Raw genomic sequence first — 19,864 nt, forward strand, 5'->3', positions numbered from 1 at the left:
TTGTGTGGGCAAGACTGGTGTAGACACAGAAGGGGATGATGCAGTACCATGCTTACTCCCCTCGCTTGAGGAATCATTTTGGGCAATATCATTATCAGTGGCATCATTGTCCCTACTTTGTCTGGACACTAAGTCACATTCATCACATATATTTAAATGGGGAGGAACCTTGGCTTCCAAACATACAGAACATCGTCTATCTGATGGTTCAGACATGTTAGCAGGCATAAACTTGATAACAAAGCACAAAAAACGTTTTAAAATAAAACCGTTACTGTCACTTTAAATTTTAAACTGAACACACTTTATTACTGAATATGTGAAAAAGTATGAAGGAATTGTTCAAAATTCACCAAAATTTCAACACAGTGTCTTAAAGCATTAAAAGTATTGCACACCAAATTTGAAAGCTTTAACTCTTAAAATAACGGAACCGGAGCCGTTTTTACATTTAACCCCTATACAGTCCCTGGTATCTGCTTTGCTGAGACCCAACCAAGCCCAGAGGGGAATACGATACCAAATGACGCCTTCAATAAGCTTTTTCAGTGGTTCTTAGCTCCTCACACATGCACCTGCATGCCTTGCTTTCCAAAAACAACTGCGCATTAGTGGCGCGAAAATGAGGCTCTGCCTATGACTAGAAAAGGCCCCCAGTGAAAAAGGTGTCCAATACAGTGCCTGCCGTTTTTTTAATACATCCCCAAGATTAAAAGAACTATTTATAGTTAACATCCATTAAATATACTTATAAAGTAATCGTTTTAGCCCAGAAAAATGTCTACCAGTCTTTAAAGCCCTTGTGAAGCCCTTTATTCTTATACTAAACTAAGAAAATGGCTTACCGGTTCCCATAGGGAAAATGACAGCTTCCAGCATTACCAAGTCTTGTTAGAAATGTGTCATACCTCCAGCAGCAAAAGTCTGCTCACTGTTTCCCCCAACTGAAGTTAATTCATCTCAACAGTCCTGTGTGGAAACAGCCATCGATTTTAGTAACGGTTGCTAAAATCATTTTCCTCTTACAAACAGAAATCTTCATCTCTTTTCTGTTTCAGAGTAAATAGTACATACCAGCACTATTTTAAAATAACAAACTCTTGATTGAAGAATAAAACTACATTTAAACACCAAAAAAACTCTTAGCCATCTCCGTGGAGATGTTGCCTGTGCAACGGCAAAGAGAATGACTGGGGTAGGCGGAGCCTAGGAGGGATCATGTGACCAGCTTTGCTGGGCTCTTTGCCATTTCCTGTTGGGGAAGAGAATATCCCACAAGTAAGGATGACGCCGTGGACCGGACACACCTATGTTGGAGAAACCAGCGTTAGGAGCCTCTAACGCTGGTTTTGACGGCTACCACCCAACTCTAAATCTAGGCCTAAGTAATTTTATTCAAAACTTAAAAACAACAGCATACAAGCCAGATAAGGTGCAGTGTTAGACAAAGTCATCCCAGGCTAACGTGTTTCAGCTCTTTAGAGCTGTACTCATAGACCTCATATACTTTTTAATTTTCACAGAGAAATCCTCTCCATACCAAACAACGCATTCATTGTTTTTTATAAAATTATTTATTTTTATGTTTATTTGCATACCTATGACTATACCTATATATGGTGGGTCTTGGATTTTTTTAACCCTTTTTGGGGGACTGAAATTGAGGGCTTTCAAGTCCGCCCTCCACAATACCATTATGCCAAGCCCTTCCAGATTTTCAGCTGGATATAAAGGCTTAAAGGGACACTCAATCAAAATTAAACTTTCATTGTTCAGATAGAGCATGCCTTTTTAAACAACTTTCCAATTTACTTCCATTAACTAAATGTGCACAGTCTTTTTATATTTAAACTTTTTGAGTCACAAGCTACTACTGAGCATGTGCAAGAATAAGTGTGTATGCATTTGTGAATGGCTGATGGCTGTCACATGGTACGTGTATGCATTTGTGAATGGCTGATGGCTGTCACATGGTACAGGGGGAGTGGAAAAAGACATAACTTTTCAAATTGTCAGAAAAAAAACTACTACTCATTTGAAGTTCAGACTAAGTGCTATTGCATTGTCTTTTTTTCTTGCATTTGTTGATTATACAAATCTACTGTGTTGACTGGTCCTACTGTCACTAGAGTAAGGACACATTGATCGCAGGGAGAAGCACAAATAGGCACCCCATAGGAGGATTGCACAGTAAGCACCTTATATAGGAAAGACAGATGACTGCACTCTGTCCTCTTGTGCACTTAAAGGGACAGTCAACACCAGAATTTTTGTTGTTTAAAACAAATATATATAGATAGATAATTCCTTTATTACCCATTCCCCAGTTTGCATAACCAACACAGTTAAATAAATACACCTTTTACCTCTGTGATTACCTTGTATCTAAGCCTCTGCAAACTGCCCCCCATTTCAGTTCTTTTGACAGACATTTTAGCCAATCGGTGCTTACTCCTAGGTAACTTCACGTGCGTGAGCTCAATGTTATCTATATGGCACAATGAACTAACGCCCTCTAGTGGTTAAAAAATAGTAAAAATGCATTCACATAAGAGGCGGCCTTCAGGTCTAAGAAATTAGAATATGACCCTACCTAAGTTTAGCTTTCCACTAAGAATACCAAGAGAACAAAGCAAAATTGGTTTTAAAAGTAAATTGGAAAGTTGTATAAAATGACATGCCCTACTTGAATCATGAAAGTTTATTTTGGACATAACTGTCCCTTTAAACAGTTAAAATACATCAGTGAATACACAAAAATCCCCCCAAAAAACACAGAGTTTGGACTAGCACCTACATTTACAGCAAGTAGGTCTTTCCTACATTTCATTTACAGTAAACTTAAATAGACTTGATACTTGCTGCTACAAATGCTGAGAAACACTGTCCTATATATAAACCTTTCTGTAAAAAAGTACATTTAGATTTTAAGCCTCTTATGACCTCTTTTTGTAACAATTATCCTTAAACCTTTGGCAGCTAAATTTGCTATTCAATTAGTTAAAATAACTATTTTAACAGTTTTATGTCCATAGATTTTAATTTCTATCAAAATAGTTAAAGGGACATAAAACCCTAAAAAAATATTTTAAATTCTCTTCTATTATCAAATTTTCTTAATTTTCTGGTTATCCTTTGTTGAAAAGCAGAAAGGTAATTTCAGGAGTGTGCATGTGTCTGCAGTACTATATGACAACAGTTTTGCAACAATGTTATACATTTTCAAGAGCACTAGATGGCAGCACTATTTCCTGTCATGTAGTGCTACACACATGCGCACGCTACCTATCTAGATATCTCTTCAACAAAGAATAACAAAAGAATAAAGCAAATTTGATAATAGAATTAAATTGGAATCTTTTGTTAAAATTGTATACTCTATCTGAATCATGAAAAAAAATGTGGGTCTCATGTCCCTTTAATTTAGGATTATAATATGCGTAGCACAAAAAAAGTAAAAAGTTTTGTAGTACTAGAACTCATTTACAGATTATTTGTAGCTGTTTCATCAGAACAGTATTATAGAATTTTCTAAAGTACGTAAAATGATATATTTAATCAATTAATATAACCCAAGATATGAAGTATCTTACTGAGTATTACTGAGTGATCTCACCTGACATTTGGGTCATATCTTGTGCCTCATCTGTTTCCATGTTTCTCTGGTTATCTGTAAATTAAATTTAAAGACTGTTAAGGCTAGATTAACTATAAACTAATAACTAAAATTATTAAAATATTCTTCTCTTATTTTGTTTTCTTTTATACCTACTTAAGTATCATACAGGAACAGACCTTGATCCTTTTCATAAAGAAAAAAAAAAACTGAATTACAAAGACGAATAAAAAAATATCATTACAAGCACAGGATGACCAAATTTGTTATTTATTGTTAATTTCCTACTGCATAATAACCCAAAATGCAAACTGACTGCAACAAAATTAAGCAGAAAATTAAATGGCCCTAGGTCATTGTTGGCACAGAATTCATTCTCTCGGCTGATCCATAGTTATGTTCCTTTTAATTTACTGAGCATGCATCGATGAACCTTGAGTCAGTTTGGTGACACGCGTACAATCAGCAATCAAAAACGAAAGCAATTTGCTGAAGAATGTCTCATTTGCTGAGGCAGGGCTGCATATCTGAGCAGCAGCCGTTCCTACCTCCATTAATAATGAATACACCTCAAGCAGTGGCAGATGGGCAAAACAGAAGCTATGGACTTTTCTGTATAAAGAGTCCCCGAGTCGTACCACAATGGCTCTTTTCTACTTAGGGAGAAGTGATGCTCCCTAAAATAGCACCAAAAAAAAAGCCCAGGAGAGAGAGGGAACCCAGACCTTCCTGTTTTGCTAAACAGATGGCTCCACAGTTTAGGAACACATGTAAGAAGCTTTTTGCCCCTCTGTTACAACACATAAGGTTCTGAAGACCGAGTTGCTTGCAATGGGAAACACCAGAGAATTAAGACTGGAGGTTACCTAGGCAGAAAAAAAGTTTATCTCAGATTAAAGACCTGCAAGTCTTCATGTGTCTTTACTCGACATCTGGTGGCTCCTTAGATAAAAGTGTATTGCTGCAGCAGGTAATCCCATACGTGGTACTGTTAAATAAGTCAAACACCCATATGATCTGACTGCTTACAAATCTGTTAAGTACAGCAAAAAAGTTCAATGCCCTGAACGAACTTACATTATATGTCAGGGTTTTACTTTATTAAACACAACCTCTACAGTAATGTATTTGTTTATATGTCTTGTGTGCTGTGCTGGTTTTTTTACAACTATACAATTTTAAATATTACTGTTTTATGTTGTTTTTGCTCAATTGCATAAAGTTCCCCTAAAAACATATGACATTTGTCATACTATGTCATATCATGTGATTTGATAGCCATTATGATCTGTTTAACACCTGGAAGGAACATACATTCTGTAATAATAAACATGATAGAATTTATTGGACTATTTTATTATTAAGTAAATGTTTTTGTTTTGTGCTTAATGCTGCAAAACTGTTAAAGGGATATGAAACTCATTTATTTTTCATGATTTAGATTTTTTTTCTCATTCTCTTGGTATCTTCATTTGAAAAGCAAGAATGTAAGCGGATGATTTGTGGTTCAGAACTTTGGTATCTCTTGCTGATTGGTGGATAAATGTAGCCACCAATTAGCAAGCGCTACTCAGGTGCTAAACCAAAAATAGGCTGCCTCCTAAGCTTACATTCCTGCTTTTTCAAATAAAGATACCAAGAGAACAAAGAAAAACTGATAATAGAAGTAAATTAGAAAGTTGCTTAAAACAACATGTTCTATCTGAATCATGAAAAAAAAAATGGGTTTCATATCATATCATTGCTCCCAGTATTGTCTTAGAAAAATGCGTCCATACGCAACTATGTGAGTATTACCAACAATCTAGCTATATGACCCCTGTTCAATCAGGTTTTCGCCCGAATCACTCCACTACAACTGCCCTCCTAAAAGTTTGCAACGACATCCAAACTGGCATGGAACAAGGAGACCTAACTGGAGCTATTTTTCTTGATTTTGCAAAGGCCTTTGACACAGTAGACCATGACATACTACTGCTCAAACTAAAAAACTCAGGTATTGGTAATCGTCCTCTAACCTGGTTTCGATCATATGTATCGGATCGATCACAGTATATCTCCATTTCTGACAGTGACTCCCTCCCTCTCCCATTCACGTATGGTTTTCCCCAAGGTTCCATTCTCGGACCCCTACTATTCACATTATTTATAAATGATCTGCCAAATGTCTGCAAATCCTCAACTGTACACATGTACGCAGATGACACGGTAATCTATGCAAACAAATCTGATCTGCCGCAGCTTGAGGCAGTGCTCCAAGACCAGTTCACAGAGGTAGAAAAGTGGATCTCAAAAAACAAACTCTTCCTAAACACTGACAAAACTGTCACAATGATCTTTGGAACGGTACCTAAATTACGCAAACTACAAAAGTCCCATCTATGCATTAAAACAAAATCAAATGGCACACTGACTGCAGTCCACTCTTTCAAATACTTGGGGATGTTGTTAGACCCCAATCTATCTTTTGGCCTCCACATAGAAAAACTTGCATCTAAACTCTATCCAAAACTAGGTGCCCTGTACAGAAACAAATCCTGCCTCAGCCCTACAGTAAAGGAAAACATTGTACTGCAAATGCTGATGCCAATCATGGATTATGGAGACGTAGTATATGCACCTGCACCACAAACTCACCTTAATAAACTTAAAACATTGTATAACTCGTTCTGCCACTTTGTGCTACAATGTAACTACAGCACCCACCATTGTGACATGCTAAAAGAACTAAACTGGCTGTCGCTGGAATCCAGACGCACCCTCCATCTTTCCTGCCTTGTGTTTAAGAGCCTTTGTGGAAAGCTCCCACCCTACCTGAGCAGAATGCTCTCCCCTGCTATTCCCACCTCCTATAACCTCCGATCCAGTAGCAGTACATTATTTAGTCTGCCTCCATACAAAAAGAAAGCAGCTCGGTCCTCCTTTTCATACAGAGCGCCACAATTATGGAATGACCTCCCACAGGCTTTAAAACCTTCCCCAAGCCTAATATCCTTTAAGAGATCCCTCTCTACATATCTCAAAACAGAATGCACCCGTCATGGTTGATTATTTATTTCCTACCTGTTCTATGTTAAATTCTGCATATGTTATGTATTAATATTGTTTTTGTATTATTGTACCCTATTGTATCAATGCAATGTTTTGTGGACCCAGGGCATACTTGAAAACGAGAGAAATCTCAATGTATCCTTCCTGGTAAAATATTTTATAAATAAATAAATAAAATATCCCTTTAAAGTGCTAGAAAATTTAGAGCTTTTCACTGAAAATTCAATATCTTCAAATTATTGTAGACACGACTACCTGCCAAAATCCAGCCTTTTTGCAATATCACAGGAAATGCTAATAACTGTACCCACAGGACACAGTACCCCTCCCCCTTTCATAAGGAATCTGAACACAGAATAGTAATTCAGAATTGATATATTTTACCTGGCATTGAGAGGGGAGCCTCTAAAGGGACATGCAAGTGCAAAAAGAATATGCTCTAATTGTATTTTTATTTTCACCAGTGAATATGTGTTTAACTTCTGCAAAGCACACAATTTGCACAAAACTGTATTTTACAGGAAAAGTAAGCTAAATAAATAAAGCATGATAAACAATAATACATTTCAAGATTTTATGGAACACATAATTACATATAAGTGTTTCATGTTCCTTTAAGTGCATAATACAGCATGTACTGCTGTCTGCATTTTTTATAGAATGATGAACAACAGTGCAGTACAATTCCCCAGAGGTGATCACACTTTTATCTTACCCTCCTCTCCATCTGGCCAGAGGACAACACTTTCAATTGAAGCCACCCCTATCACCACACAAGACCTTGTGGGACAAGTAACCCCTTATTTGAAAGTAGAGAAACCCCTCTTTCAAATAAGGGGTCAGTCGTGTCCCTAGGCTGCAGGTGATTATCTGCCCCACTGGAAACTAAGTATATTTTCTATGCAGGGAGGGAGGATTTAGGATATTGAACGACTTCTCTAATAAAAAAATAAAGCTTTATTAGTAACTTTTGGGTTCGGGAAGTGTGCACTAAACCCACTTTTCTCTTCTTTTAATTAGAGCAGAATCACACCCCTTATTTGAAAAATTGAATTTCCTTCTTGTGAATGGGGGGGGGGGAACTTAAAATGCACCTCTAACTTGCAGGAATTAAACACATATTTATATGCAATAGTGCAGTAAGAACATAATCTAACATATTAGGGTGTTTTCTTTTTACACAGTTGCCCTTTTAATTCAGCAGTATATTTCACTTCCTACTTATGCTCAGTGGCTGACAAGGACAACAACCTCAGCATTACTGATGGGGAAGGACATGCAAGAAAATGCAGAAAACCCCCCATAAAACATAATAAAGTCCTTTTTTTTATACATAAGAAGGAAAAAATGCAGGGTCACTCACATGACTTTTAATCAAAGGGCCATATTAGTATACATGGTCTAATTTGTTAGAGCATGTAATTTTAAGACTATGGACCATACACTACTGTGTTTATGATTGAATCAGCGCTGGTTTCCACTAAAAAACAGCAATGCACTGCGGGTCCAGAGTGGTAATACTACTGTGAGTGTAATCCCTTTGCAGGGGTTAAACACATGGTAAGTGTAGGGTCACATAAGAGCATGTTATTTTTCAACTGTTATGGCCCTTTAAACTTGTCTTTAAAATAATCATTATTAAAACTATGCATTTTTATTTGTCTGAAAACTTCCTCTCTGTTATGTAAAGCGAGTACTTTATAGGAGCGCACTTTAGAGAGCAGTGGAAAATGTGGGGTGCATTGGTGCTTTCCAAATAATTGAGGAAGAATTCTTTAAACAGAAAAACATACATTTTAGAAATGTTAATTGCACTTCTTTTCAAGCTAGTTAATAATGAAAAAAGGAAATTGTCCTAATTTATTCAACCATTATATTTTAACACTACTGTGCCCAGTAAGCACAGAATGATTGTTGCAAATGAACAGGACACAGTTAGTTGTTGACTGCTACATGCATATGCTACTTCTAACTGGCTCTCTAGCTGCATGCTGCTCAGCACTTGAAATGTCAGCTCTGAGAGAGACTTTATCTATGTGTTTAATTCCTTTTTTGGGGATTAACCCCAAATTATACATTGTACGCTAGTATTTAAATAAAATGCTCTTTAAATACCCCTTTAAAAATCTAAGTAGTACAGTAGTAGTGCTAACTACTCTGTGGTGTATGTGGAAAAAGCAGCAATAAAAGCCGCATTGCCATGGCAACTGTCGACAACAATGGCGCTTCCCGTTATCATAGTTACATAGTATACATGAACATAACATTGTAAAGAGGACCAGTGCCATGAGACTGCGCAATGTTACATCAGCAGCTTACAATAACCAACTTTATTTATAGAACATTACATATTGACAGATATTTGCTGGTGTAGTTAACAAATAGCAAACAATGTAGTTATTATTTATTAGAATGTTACAGAACATGAGACTGAAAGCAGTTAAATTTATTATTATTTCATTTGTTAGAGCATGTCATATTAACACTAGTGGGCAGAGTCAGCGTAAGCCATGGGCAGAGTTTAGACAACCCAAGATGAATCAAGATGGTGTATGGGCAGGGGCATGACTGGACAGTCTTGGTGTGGCTAAATGGTCATTTGCATGGAAGGAAGAATGGTAAGACGGACTAAGGGGCATGGACTATCCAGTAAAATGCTGGATGGTTGGTAGTTCTGCAACAGTGTGAAATCAGATAACCAATAGTGTGCTGAAAACAATAGACATGCCCAACAGTGATGAATTGAGTAGACACACAGACACTAGCAGCTGAACCTGATGACTGTAATGGTCACTTTTAAACTAGTTAATAATTCATATATGTACACATATATACAATGGCACCACAGCGGCAGTCTCCCCTAATTATAAATTATTTGTGAGGTTCAGAAGTAATCTTGGCCTCTGGTATTGGGTAATAATGGAGGAGTGGTGCTGTGCAGTGATTAATAAGAGAATGCAAACTGTGGGAAAGAAGAAATCCACACAGAAAGACTGCACTAATAGCACTCTATGCCTAGACTATTAAGGGACAGATCAAAGAGTGGATTAAACATATCGTTTAATAAAATAGATTAAAAGAAGAGACCCAGTATATAACACATATGAAAACAACAAGAGAGCTAATGGTGTATGTCCTGGTTGTGTATCAATGTAGCCTTTGAGTTATAACCAGATAGAGGTACAGGACAATATGACTGCTGTGCGGCAAATATCAGTCCTATAGTATTAGCTAAGGGGTATAAGGGTGGATCAAACTATATCCTCAGTGATAGTGAAAAATATATAATTCTTGATAGCCTTCTAAATTGGAATGGCATGATATAGCACTAGAGTGTTCTAGATACACTACCCTGTATCAGATAAAATGTAGCCACTGCTGGTATTATAGTAAATACCAATTAGTGATTGCAATAGGAGTAATGCTGCAAAGTTAACAATATTGTGCGCTTATATATAAAGTAGCTAATAAATCATGTTAATGTTTAGGATATGTGTAAAATATCTAGTGCCCACTGCTGGTATTGCAGATGATACAATTACGTGCTACAAAATTGACACAATTGTGTGCTTAAATATACAAGTCGGGTTTCAATTAAATCCAGAATAGTTTGGAAAGAAGTGTGATGTGCTTCAGCTCGTGATCATGGACATAAACATAGTAGTCATATAATATGTATAATATAGCGAACTATTAGTTTTGTCACATAGCATTCCTAAAAATCTTTCAAATTGGAAAGGTACAATGTAGTACTAGAGTGTTATTAATACACTATCCCATATCAGGCATAGTAAATTGTAGCCACTTCTGTTATTGTTGTCAATATAGATTCAGGATTGCAAAAGGAGCAATGCTACAGAGTTAACAATATTATGCGCTTGTATATATAGTCACTATCATACCAAGTGTATGTTTTGGATATATGTGTAATATCGAGTACCCAATATTAGGTGAAATAAATTGTATCCACTGCTGGTATTGAGATAAATATAATTACGTGCTACAAAATGAACACAATTCTGTACTTATATATACAAGTTACGTCTCGAATAAATCCGGGATAAATTGAGAAGAAGTGTGATGTGCTTTAACTTGTGTTCATGGATATAAACATAGTTGTCAAATAACATATTTATTGTTAGCCCTCTCTGGGTATAGCAAATTTTTGTTTGGTCACATAGATCATAATTACGAATCTAACACAGTTTGATTGCCATCACTGGTATGATGTTCAATGAAGTTTAAATAACATGGCTATAATTATTATAATGGAGCCAGTCATAATATATATTACCCCTCAGGTCTAAAGGTGCCAAGTATTATGTGTTACTGGAACATTTTTCACAGTAATGCCACTATCAACTCTAATAAATTTGTAATGACCACTCTAGGTAATGAATCATCCCTTATGTTGAAATTTATAATATGGGACTGAATAACAGCTAGCATGTAATGTAATCTAAGCAGCTGCTGGTTCAATAACCGTTACATGAAATGCCAAACTGGCAGCGCTCATTTGGTTATCAATAGTAGTACACGCTCGCTAGTGCCGCAACAGCTTAACACCGGCTCAAAAGTGGAGAACTTTAAAAAGAGGAGCTCCCATTAGCCCCCAACCCCCTAACGCGTTTCGCCCATATTGGGCTTTGAAAAAAATGCCCGCATCTGCTCTGTACTTAGGTCAGCAATGACGAATCCGGCTTCCTCCAATCATGACTTCCCCCCAGAGCAAACATTTCCTGAGGCCATGCCATGATTGGAGGAAGCCGGTTTCATCATTGCTATGTAAGTACAGCAGGAAGAAGCGGGCGGGGGATCGGTGGTCCGGCTTGGAAGAAGAAAAAGGTAAGTATTTTAACAAAACCGCTGCAATGTAACCTTTCATGAATGAAAGTGCCCCTGTTTTTAATAGTATTTTTAAAACCGGGCACTTATTCATGAACATTTACCTTCACTTTAAAGGAATATTTATAAATGCATGCTGGTTAGTAAAATCAAAATTAAACACTCATGATTCAGATAGAGCATGACATTTTAAACAACTTTGCAATTTATGTCCATTATCTAATTTGCTTCATTGTCTTGGGGTAGCTTTTGTTGAAAGGCATATCTAGGTAGGCTCAGGAGCTGCAATGCACTACTAGGAGCTCTAGCTGCTGATTGGTGGCTGCACATATATGCCTCTTTTCATTGGATCACCCAATTGGTAGCTGCACATATATGCCTCTTCTCATCGGATCACCCAATGTGTTGAGTAACAATATAACAGACCATCAGCCAACTCTCAATAATGGCACTTTAGTTCACTACTTTCATGACTCAGATAGACATGTGATTTTAAGACATTTTTAAATTCACTTCTATGAATATCAAATGTTCTTTGTTTTCTTGGTTTCCTTTGTTGAAAAGCATATGTACATACTGTAGCAGCAGCAATGGAAGCTAGCTCGTGACTGGTGGCTACACACATTTTTCTCTTGTCACTGGTTCTCAAGATGTGTTCAGCTAGCATTGCTGCACTAGAGCTGACTTTTAACTGTGTTTAAAGGGACACTGTGCTGTAAAATTTGCTTCCCCTTAATGTGTTTCCACTGCAGAGTATTAGATGTATGGGAAATTGTTCCTTCACATTTATTTCTGTAAATAGCTGTTTTTTTCCCCTCATAAACCTATCACATGTGCATAAGAATGGGCGGAGCCTTCATGTAAACCAGAAGTGCTAATGGTATTTATGTTAGGCAATGATATTATAATTATGGCTGGAAGTTGAATAAGCAGCTATATCACATACTATGGGGTAGATTTATCAAGCAGCAAATGCTGCAATCTACCCCCCGTAGTTTCAGGTTCCGCTGAAACATAAGTTAAGAAGCAGCAGTCTTGAGGTGGCGGACAGCAAATTGACACCCCCTGCTAGCGGCCGATTGGCGCCAAATGTGCAGGGGGCGGCATTGCACAAGCATTTCACTAGAAATGCTTGTGGAATGTTAAATGCCAACAGCGTATGCTGTCGGCATTTAGCGATGTCGGGCGGACATGATCCACTACAGCGGATAATACCCGCCCGACACTTAATAAATCTACCCCTAAATCTCTCCCTCCTTCATACTCCGAACTGGGAGATTAATCAGTGCTGTTCTCTTTACATAAATGTTCTACAGAAAAAAATGTGTGTTACTCCTATTTTCAGTATAGGTGATTATACAACAGACAAAAGTAGCTATTTCAAATAACACAAAAGGCAAATCAGATGTCTACTAACAATTAAATACATTCCAGCAGGCAAAATGGACTAAGGATGCACATTCGGATCATTCGTGAGGATCCAAATGCAGAAGTAAGTAGCAGCTGATATCCTTTGATATTTTTGTAGCCGGTGTTCTGGGAAAATGGCGAACTTGTGAAAACAGCGAACCACGTCACTTCCTGTGACGTAGCATCAGCTGTTTCACAAATTTTGGCCGTAATGCGCATGCATGGTAGCGTCATTACATACCTGACTGCACATGTGACTGCTACAATTTTAAGAGCTGTGAAATTCCTGGACCCTTTCAAGAGCGCATGTGTAGGATTTTGAAATCCGTCAATAACGCTGCTCACGCCACTGCTACAATTTCGGGACTTGTGTAATTCCTGGACCCTTTGTTGTACAGCGCCCCGCTTTGCCAATTGCCATACAATTATACATATTCCCTTTACAGTGACATAACAATGTTTGTATGACCAATCAAACAGGTTCAACTGTTAGAGGGGGGGCTTAGTATTTTTTAAGGTAAAAGAGCTGTTTAACTTAGGGCAAAGTAGTTTAGTTTAGATTAAGGGGCATTTTTATTTGGGGGGGGCTTTTTATTTTCATAGGGATCAGGTTTCTTTTTTTTATTTTTGATCATTTGGTTTATTATTTTATGTAATGTTTTTTAATTTTAGATTAATTTAAACTTAGTTTTTTTAATTTTAAAGTAATGTTAGGTTTTTTATTTTAATTGTAACTTAGTATTTTTTAATTTAAGTAATTGGGGTTAATTTAGGGGGTGTTAGGTTAGGGGGCTTAGTAATTTAATTAGTTATTTGCGTTGTGGGGGGTTGGTGGTTTAGGGGTTAATAGATTTATTAGGTTAATTGTGATGTTGGTTGTTAGCGGATTAGGGGTTAATAGTTTAATTACGTTAATTGTGATGTGGGTGAATGGCTGGTTAGGGGATAATAGTTTTATTAGGTAGATTGCGATGTGGGGTTTTGGCAGTTTAGGAGTTAGTAAGTTAATTAGTTACTTTGTGACGTGGGGGTTTGGCAGTTTCAGGGTTAATACATTTATTAGGTAGTTTGCGATGTTGGGGTTGGCGTATTTAGGGGTTAATACATTTATTAGTTAGATCGCGATATGGGTGAATGGCGGATTAGTGGTTAATAGTTTAATTAGACATATTGCGTTGTGGGAGGGTTGTTGGTTTAGGGGTTAATACATTTATTATAAGTTGCGATGTGGTGGGATTGCGGATATAGGGGTTTTTATATGTCGGGTTTATTTTTGGGAGGCGGGTTAGACTTTTACGGGAGATTTGACATCTTTTTTTATTTTTTTAGGCGCCGGCAGTTTCTAAAGTGCCGTAAGTCACTGGCGACTCCAGGAAATGTGTATTTACGCACATTTCTGGACATCGCTAGTTTATGTGACTTACGGCACTTTAAGAACTGTCAGCGGAGTTTATTGAATTCCCCGATGTGCGAGCTGAAATTACGGGCGGCGTGGGTTTCAGCAGTTGCGTTGAAGCCTGCTCTGCATATGTCATCTCGCCCAGGGTACGTAGGTTGTTAAGGAGTTAAAAAAACACTAAAGTTCCAATGTTTTTCCATTGTCAATATGTGCACAATTTTTTAAATGCACACTTCCTGAGGCTCTAACTCCTACTGAGCATGTGCAAGAGTGCACAGTATATACGTATATGTATTTTGTGATTGGACAATGGCTATCACATGATACAGGGGGAGGGAAAACTGACATTTGCCAGAAAATATTCTACTGCTCATTTCAAATTTAAAGTGCTAATACATTGTATTTAGTGGTCCTTTAAAGGGACATAATACTCATATGCTAAATCACTTGAAAGTGATGCAGTATAACTGTAAAAAGCTGAAAAGAAAATATCACCTGAGAATCTCTATGTAAAAAAGGAAATATCTTTCTTTTTTACATAGAGATGTTCAGGTGATATTTTCTAGTCAGCTTTTTATAGCTATGCTGCATCACTTTCATGAGCTTAAACAGTTGAGTATCATGTCCCTTTAAGTCCTTGGGAAGTCAGAGTCATTTAGAAATAAATATGGGGTTGTCACATGAACTATGCCAATACGTTTTAAACCATTGTTTGTTTGCTAAAAAAAAACAACTAAAAAAAACAGGCCATCAGTATATTTCACATGGAACAATTTCTCTAAATAGGTTTACAGAAATAGTCTTTGACAACATTTCATCTGGTACCCCAATCTGTGGGTAGTTATGAACTACAGTACTTGTTCTGGTAGAGATACAATCTACAACATTGCTATTTTGAGAAATACATTTAATATTCAATTTTGTAGTCACTCATATATTCCTTTCTTTTTTATATAGACTGTTAGTAGTATAGCTGCTGTAGTAAATTCCATTTACCATTTTCCATTCAGGTTAGTCATGTAAATTTAAATGGGCATGAAAGTTAAAATTAAACTTTCATGGTTCAGGTAGAGAATTTTATTTTTAGAGACTTTTTTATTCAGTTATATTATCAAATTTACTTTGTTTTTTTTGGTATCCTTTACTGAAAAGCAAGACTCGTGAACAGCAATGCAGTGTTTGGTGGCTACTCACATATGCCTCTTGTCAGTGGCTCACCATAAGTCTTCAGCTAGCTCCTAGTAGTGCATTGCTGCCTTGTATATATTAGCAATTAGGGTAACAGTTATTGTCATTAGTAAAATTAAGTTCATGGGGCCTATCTATCAAGCTCCGGATAGAGCTTGAGGCCCCGTGTTTCTGGCGAGCCTGCAGGCTCGCCAGAAACACCAGTTATGATGCAGCGGGCTAAAGACCGCTGCTCCATAACCTGTCCGCCTGCTCTGAGCAGGCGGACAGACATAGCCGCAATTCAACCCGATCGAGTACGATCGGGTTGATTGACACCCCCCTGCTGGCGGCCGATTGGCCGCCATTCTGCAGGGGGCGGCGTGGCACCAGCAGCTCTTGTGAGCTGCTGGTGCAATTCTGAATACGGAGAGCATATTGCTCTCCGTATTCAGCGAGGTCTGGCGGACCTGATCCGCACTGTCGGATCAGGTCCGCCAGACTTTGATAAATAGAGGCCAATAGCTCAAGTTTAGCAAACACAGGGAGATCTTGAGTAAGTAAAAATACCTATACTGTACTTTAGTATGCCGCTGTTTACTTGACCCAGCGACATACTACACTGTTATTGCCTACATCAGTACACAGGTTCATTTACATCTGATCTCTGAGGGCCACAGCAATCACCAGATAAACCTACTCCACAAGGTTTTCAAGATAAGTATCACTGGAAAGCTACACTTGCCAAATCCTGCACATTTTTCTAACAAAATATATCAAATGTTTTTTAAACATTTACAAATCCTTTTTCAATGCAATACTTAAAGGGACACTGAACCCGCATTTTTTTCTTTCGTGATTCAGATAGAGCATGCAATTTTAAGCAACATTATAATGTACTCCTATTATCAATTTTTCTTCATTCTCTTACTATACTTATTTGAAAAAGAAGGCATCTAAGCTATTTTTTTGGTTCAGAACACTGAACAGGATTTGTTTATTGGTGGGTGAATTTATCCACCAATCAGCAAGAACCCCCCAGGTTGTTCACCAAAAATTGGACCGGCACCTAAACTTACATTCTTGCTTTTCAAATAAAGATACCAAGAGAATTAAGAAAATGTGATAATAGGAGTAAATTAGAAGTTGCTTAAAATTGCATGGTCTATCTGAATCATGAAAGAAAAAATTTGGGTTCAGTGTCCCTTTAACTGCTGATATATATATATATATATATATATATATATATATATATATATATATATATAAATATATATATAAATATATATATATATATATATATATATATATATATAAAACTATTTCACTAGTCCACTACCTCTAACTTGGCAACACATTTCAACATGACTCATCTTTGCACAAAAGACCTGAAGGAAGAGCGTGTTCCTCTTTCTCTCTCATTCATTCTGTTTTACAGAATGTCGTATTTTTTCTGAACGTGCATGTGCATCTTCAGTTTATTTAAAAAAAAAATACATCCTAGTTCCAGTTCTTAATAAATTACTGTGTTTCTTGTCAGGCTTGTGGAGACATATCCATGTGTGGGAGTCGTCCTTATCAACTAATGAGCAATCATACAGTAGTATGACTTGTGTAAAGCACATTGCCTGCTAGTTTTAATTTACATTTAAACATATTTTATTACTGGGACATGAAAGTCAAAATTCAACTTTTATGGTTCAGACAGAGCATGCAATTTTAGAAGACCTATCACGTTACTCCTGTTATCAAGTTTGTTGTTCTCTTGGTATCTTTTTGTTGAAAAGCATAACAAGGTAGGCTCATGGGCAGCAATGCAATACTGAGGGCTAGCTGGTGATTGGTGGGCTACACACATGACACTTGTTATTGGTTCATCAAATGTGTTCAGTTAGGTCCCAGTACTGCATGGCTACTCTGTATTTGCAATCAATAGGGCAATAATAAAACATATTATAATAATTTCAATAATGATCTGGTAAAAACTATTCCTTAGCATAATTAAATATTCAGGGAAATAATACTGAGTACACATGGGTAACTATCAGGAATTTTATAAACCGTATGCTTATACCTGGTTGTTAGTATAGTTTTTGCTTATAAAATACTTTCTAAAAATTGTTTGAAGTTCCTAAGAGTGAAAAATAAACCAATGTAGCTACTCTTTTGAAAAAAATAGGACAGTGTTTCTGTATTCTCTGAAGCCACTGCTTCCTGTCAGAAGCAATATAACTGGTGGCTGGAAAGGAAAAAAGAAAATGCTAGACAGAGGCACATGGTTCATGAGTATATCATAGATTGTTCAAGGAAGATAAATTCAAATTATGTTCAAGAACACTATAGTCTCATTGTGTTTAAAGAGACAATAAACTCAAAATGTAATCACCCATAAAAATGTTTCATTAAAGAGATACTAAACCCAAATTTTTTCTTTAATGATTCAGATAGAGCATGCAATTTTTAGCAACTTTCTAATTTACTCCTACTTTCAATTTTTCATCGTTCTCTTGCTATTTCTATTTGAAAAGCAGGAATTTAAAGCTTAGGGGCCAGCCCATTTTAAGTTCAGCACCATGGATAGAGATTGCTTATTGGTGGCTACATTTAGCAAACCAATAAGCAAGTATAACCCAGGTTCTCAACCAAAAATGGGCAGGCTCTTAAACTTTACATTCATGCTTTTAAAATAAAGATAGCGTGAGAACGAAGAAAAATTGATAATAGGAGTAAATTAGAAAGTTGCATAAAATGGCATGCTCTATCTGAATCATGAAATAAAAAAATGGGTTTAGTGTCCCTTTAAATGGATATGAAACGGAAAATATTACATTTGTGATTCAGACAGAGCATACTATTGTTATAAACATTTCCAATTTACTACCATTATCAGCTTTGCTTCATTCCCATGGTATTTTTTGTTGAAGAGATACCTAGATATGTGACTGTGGCACTACTAGGGTTTCCAGGTTTCCAGTTGTCAACCAGACAGTCCAGTATTTTAACAGTCTGTCCAGTAAAATCTTCACAGAAATACTGGACACATAAATGTCCAGTTTTTTTTTTTTAAAGTCCATAAGTGTTAAATTTATAATGCCTCAATGTATTACAAATATGGAGCAAAAAAAGAAGAGGGGCACTCAAGGGAGTCAAATCTCTGCTGTTTAAATGTGTTGCTGGAAACCAGTAATTATTGATTTGTATAATACTGCCAACCAACAAGTAAAATTACTGCCTAGTTGGGAAAAATAGTGTGGTCTAAGGTAGAGCACTGCGTGACCTCACAGACCATCATGTCCAGTCACCTACTCCCAGTAGTACTTTGCTGCTATGAATCTATCTAGGTATTCATTTTTTTAACAAAAGATACCAAAAGAACAAATCAAATTAGATAACAGAAGTAAAAAGTTGTTTACAAATTCATACTCTGTCTGACTCATGAAAGTTCAATTTTAACTTCGCTGTCCCTTTAAAAACAAATATGACTCTGGACTCTAAAGCTAAACGAATTTACAAAAGTCAAGCAGGGTTGCTATGCAGGTGCTTTACATGAATAGTAAAACTTATATTTCAGTAATAATTTAATTGCAAAGGAAGAAAAATTGAAAATAGAAGTAAAATAGAAAGTTGTTTAATTAAAATCATACACTCTATCTGAATCATGAAAGAAAAATGTTTGGTTTCATATCCATTTAGGAAAAATAAAACATTTCAATATACTTTTCATAACTTATTTTGACTGTGCTGTAAAATACCTCAGAAAATAGTGCTTGTACCACTCCAAATAGTCATGAATGTCTCCAACATACTTAAAGGGACAGTAAAGATTATATTTTTATATTGTCATTATGAAATAAACATTGTGATTATGAAGCTATGAATGTCCTCTCATTACAGTCTATGGGGATGTGGTAGACATCTGATTGGCTGTACTGCCTGCCCCTGGTAAAATAATAATGATAAAAAAAATCCACTGGAAATATCCAAGGAAAACTGGCAGCACAAAGTGCCAAGGAGCACCCTTTGGAGTACTGAAATTCTACTTCTGGGTGTATTCAAAAGGTTTGAAGGGTAGGTAGGTTGTAAAAATACTGTAATGTTTTTAAATAATTGGAGGAAAAATATATATTTTACTGTTCTTTTAATTGTGGTGAAATGTAAAGGTCCCTAAAGCATGCTACACAGTCAGTGCTTCAGTGTTTTGCAATGCAGTGCTAAATTGCTGATATATGTTTATATATATATATATATATATATATATATATATATATATATATATATATATATATATATATATATATATACAGTTGTGCTCATAAGTTTACATACACTGGCAGAATTTATGATTTCTTTGCCATTTTTAAGAGAATATGAATAAT

At 36.5% G+C, this 19,864-nt stretch overlaps 1 protein-coding gene across 10 annotated transcripts in view; it reads right to left on the reverse strand.

The window, feature by feature from the left end:
- The window catches only part of IKZF1 (IKAROS family zinc finger 1), a 193,864-nt gene that overhangs the window by 154,347 nt on the left and 19,653 nt on the right, over nt 1-19,864 (reverse strand). For 9 of the 10 annotated variants that reach the window (XM_053714316.1, XM_053714315.1, XM_053714314.1 and 6 more), the window contains exon 2: nt 3,617-3,670. The exons of the other annotated variant lie outside the window; for it this stretch is intronic. In XM_053714316.1, the coding sequence (XP_053570291.1) occupies nt 3,617-3,670 (54 nt within the window). The remainder of the gene's footprint in view (nt 1-3,616; nt 3,671-19,864) is intronic. 10 annotated transcript variants of the gene reach the window in all.

The sequence above is a fragment of the Bombina bombina genome, chromosome 5 (genome assembly GCF_027579735.1).
Source record: "Bombina bombina isolate aBomBom1 chromosome 5, aBomBom1.pri, whole genome shotgun sequence".
Taxonomy (NCBI): Eukaryota; Metazoa; Chordata; class Amphibia; order Anura; family Bombinatoridae; genus Bombina; species Bombina bombina.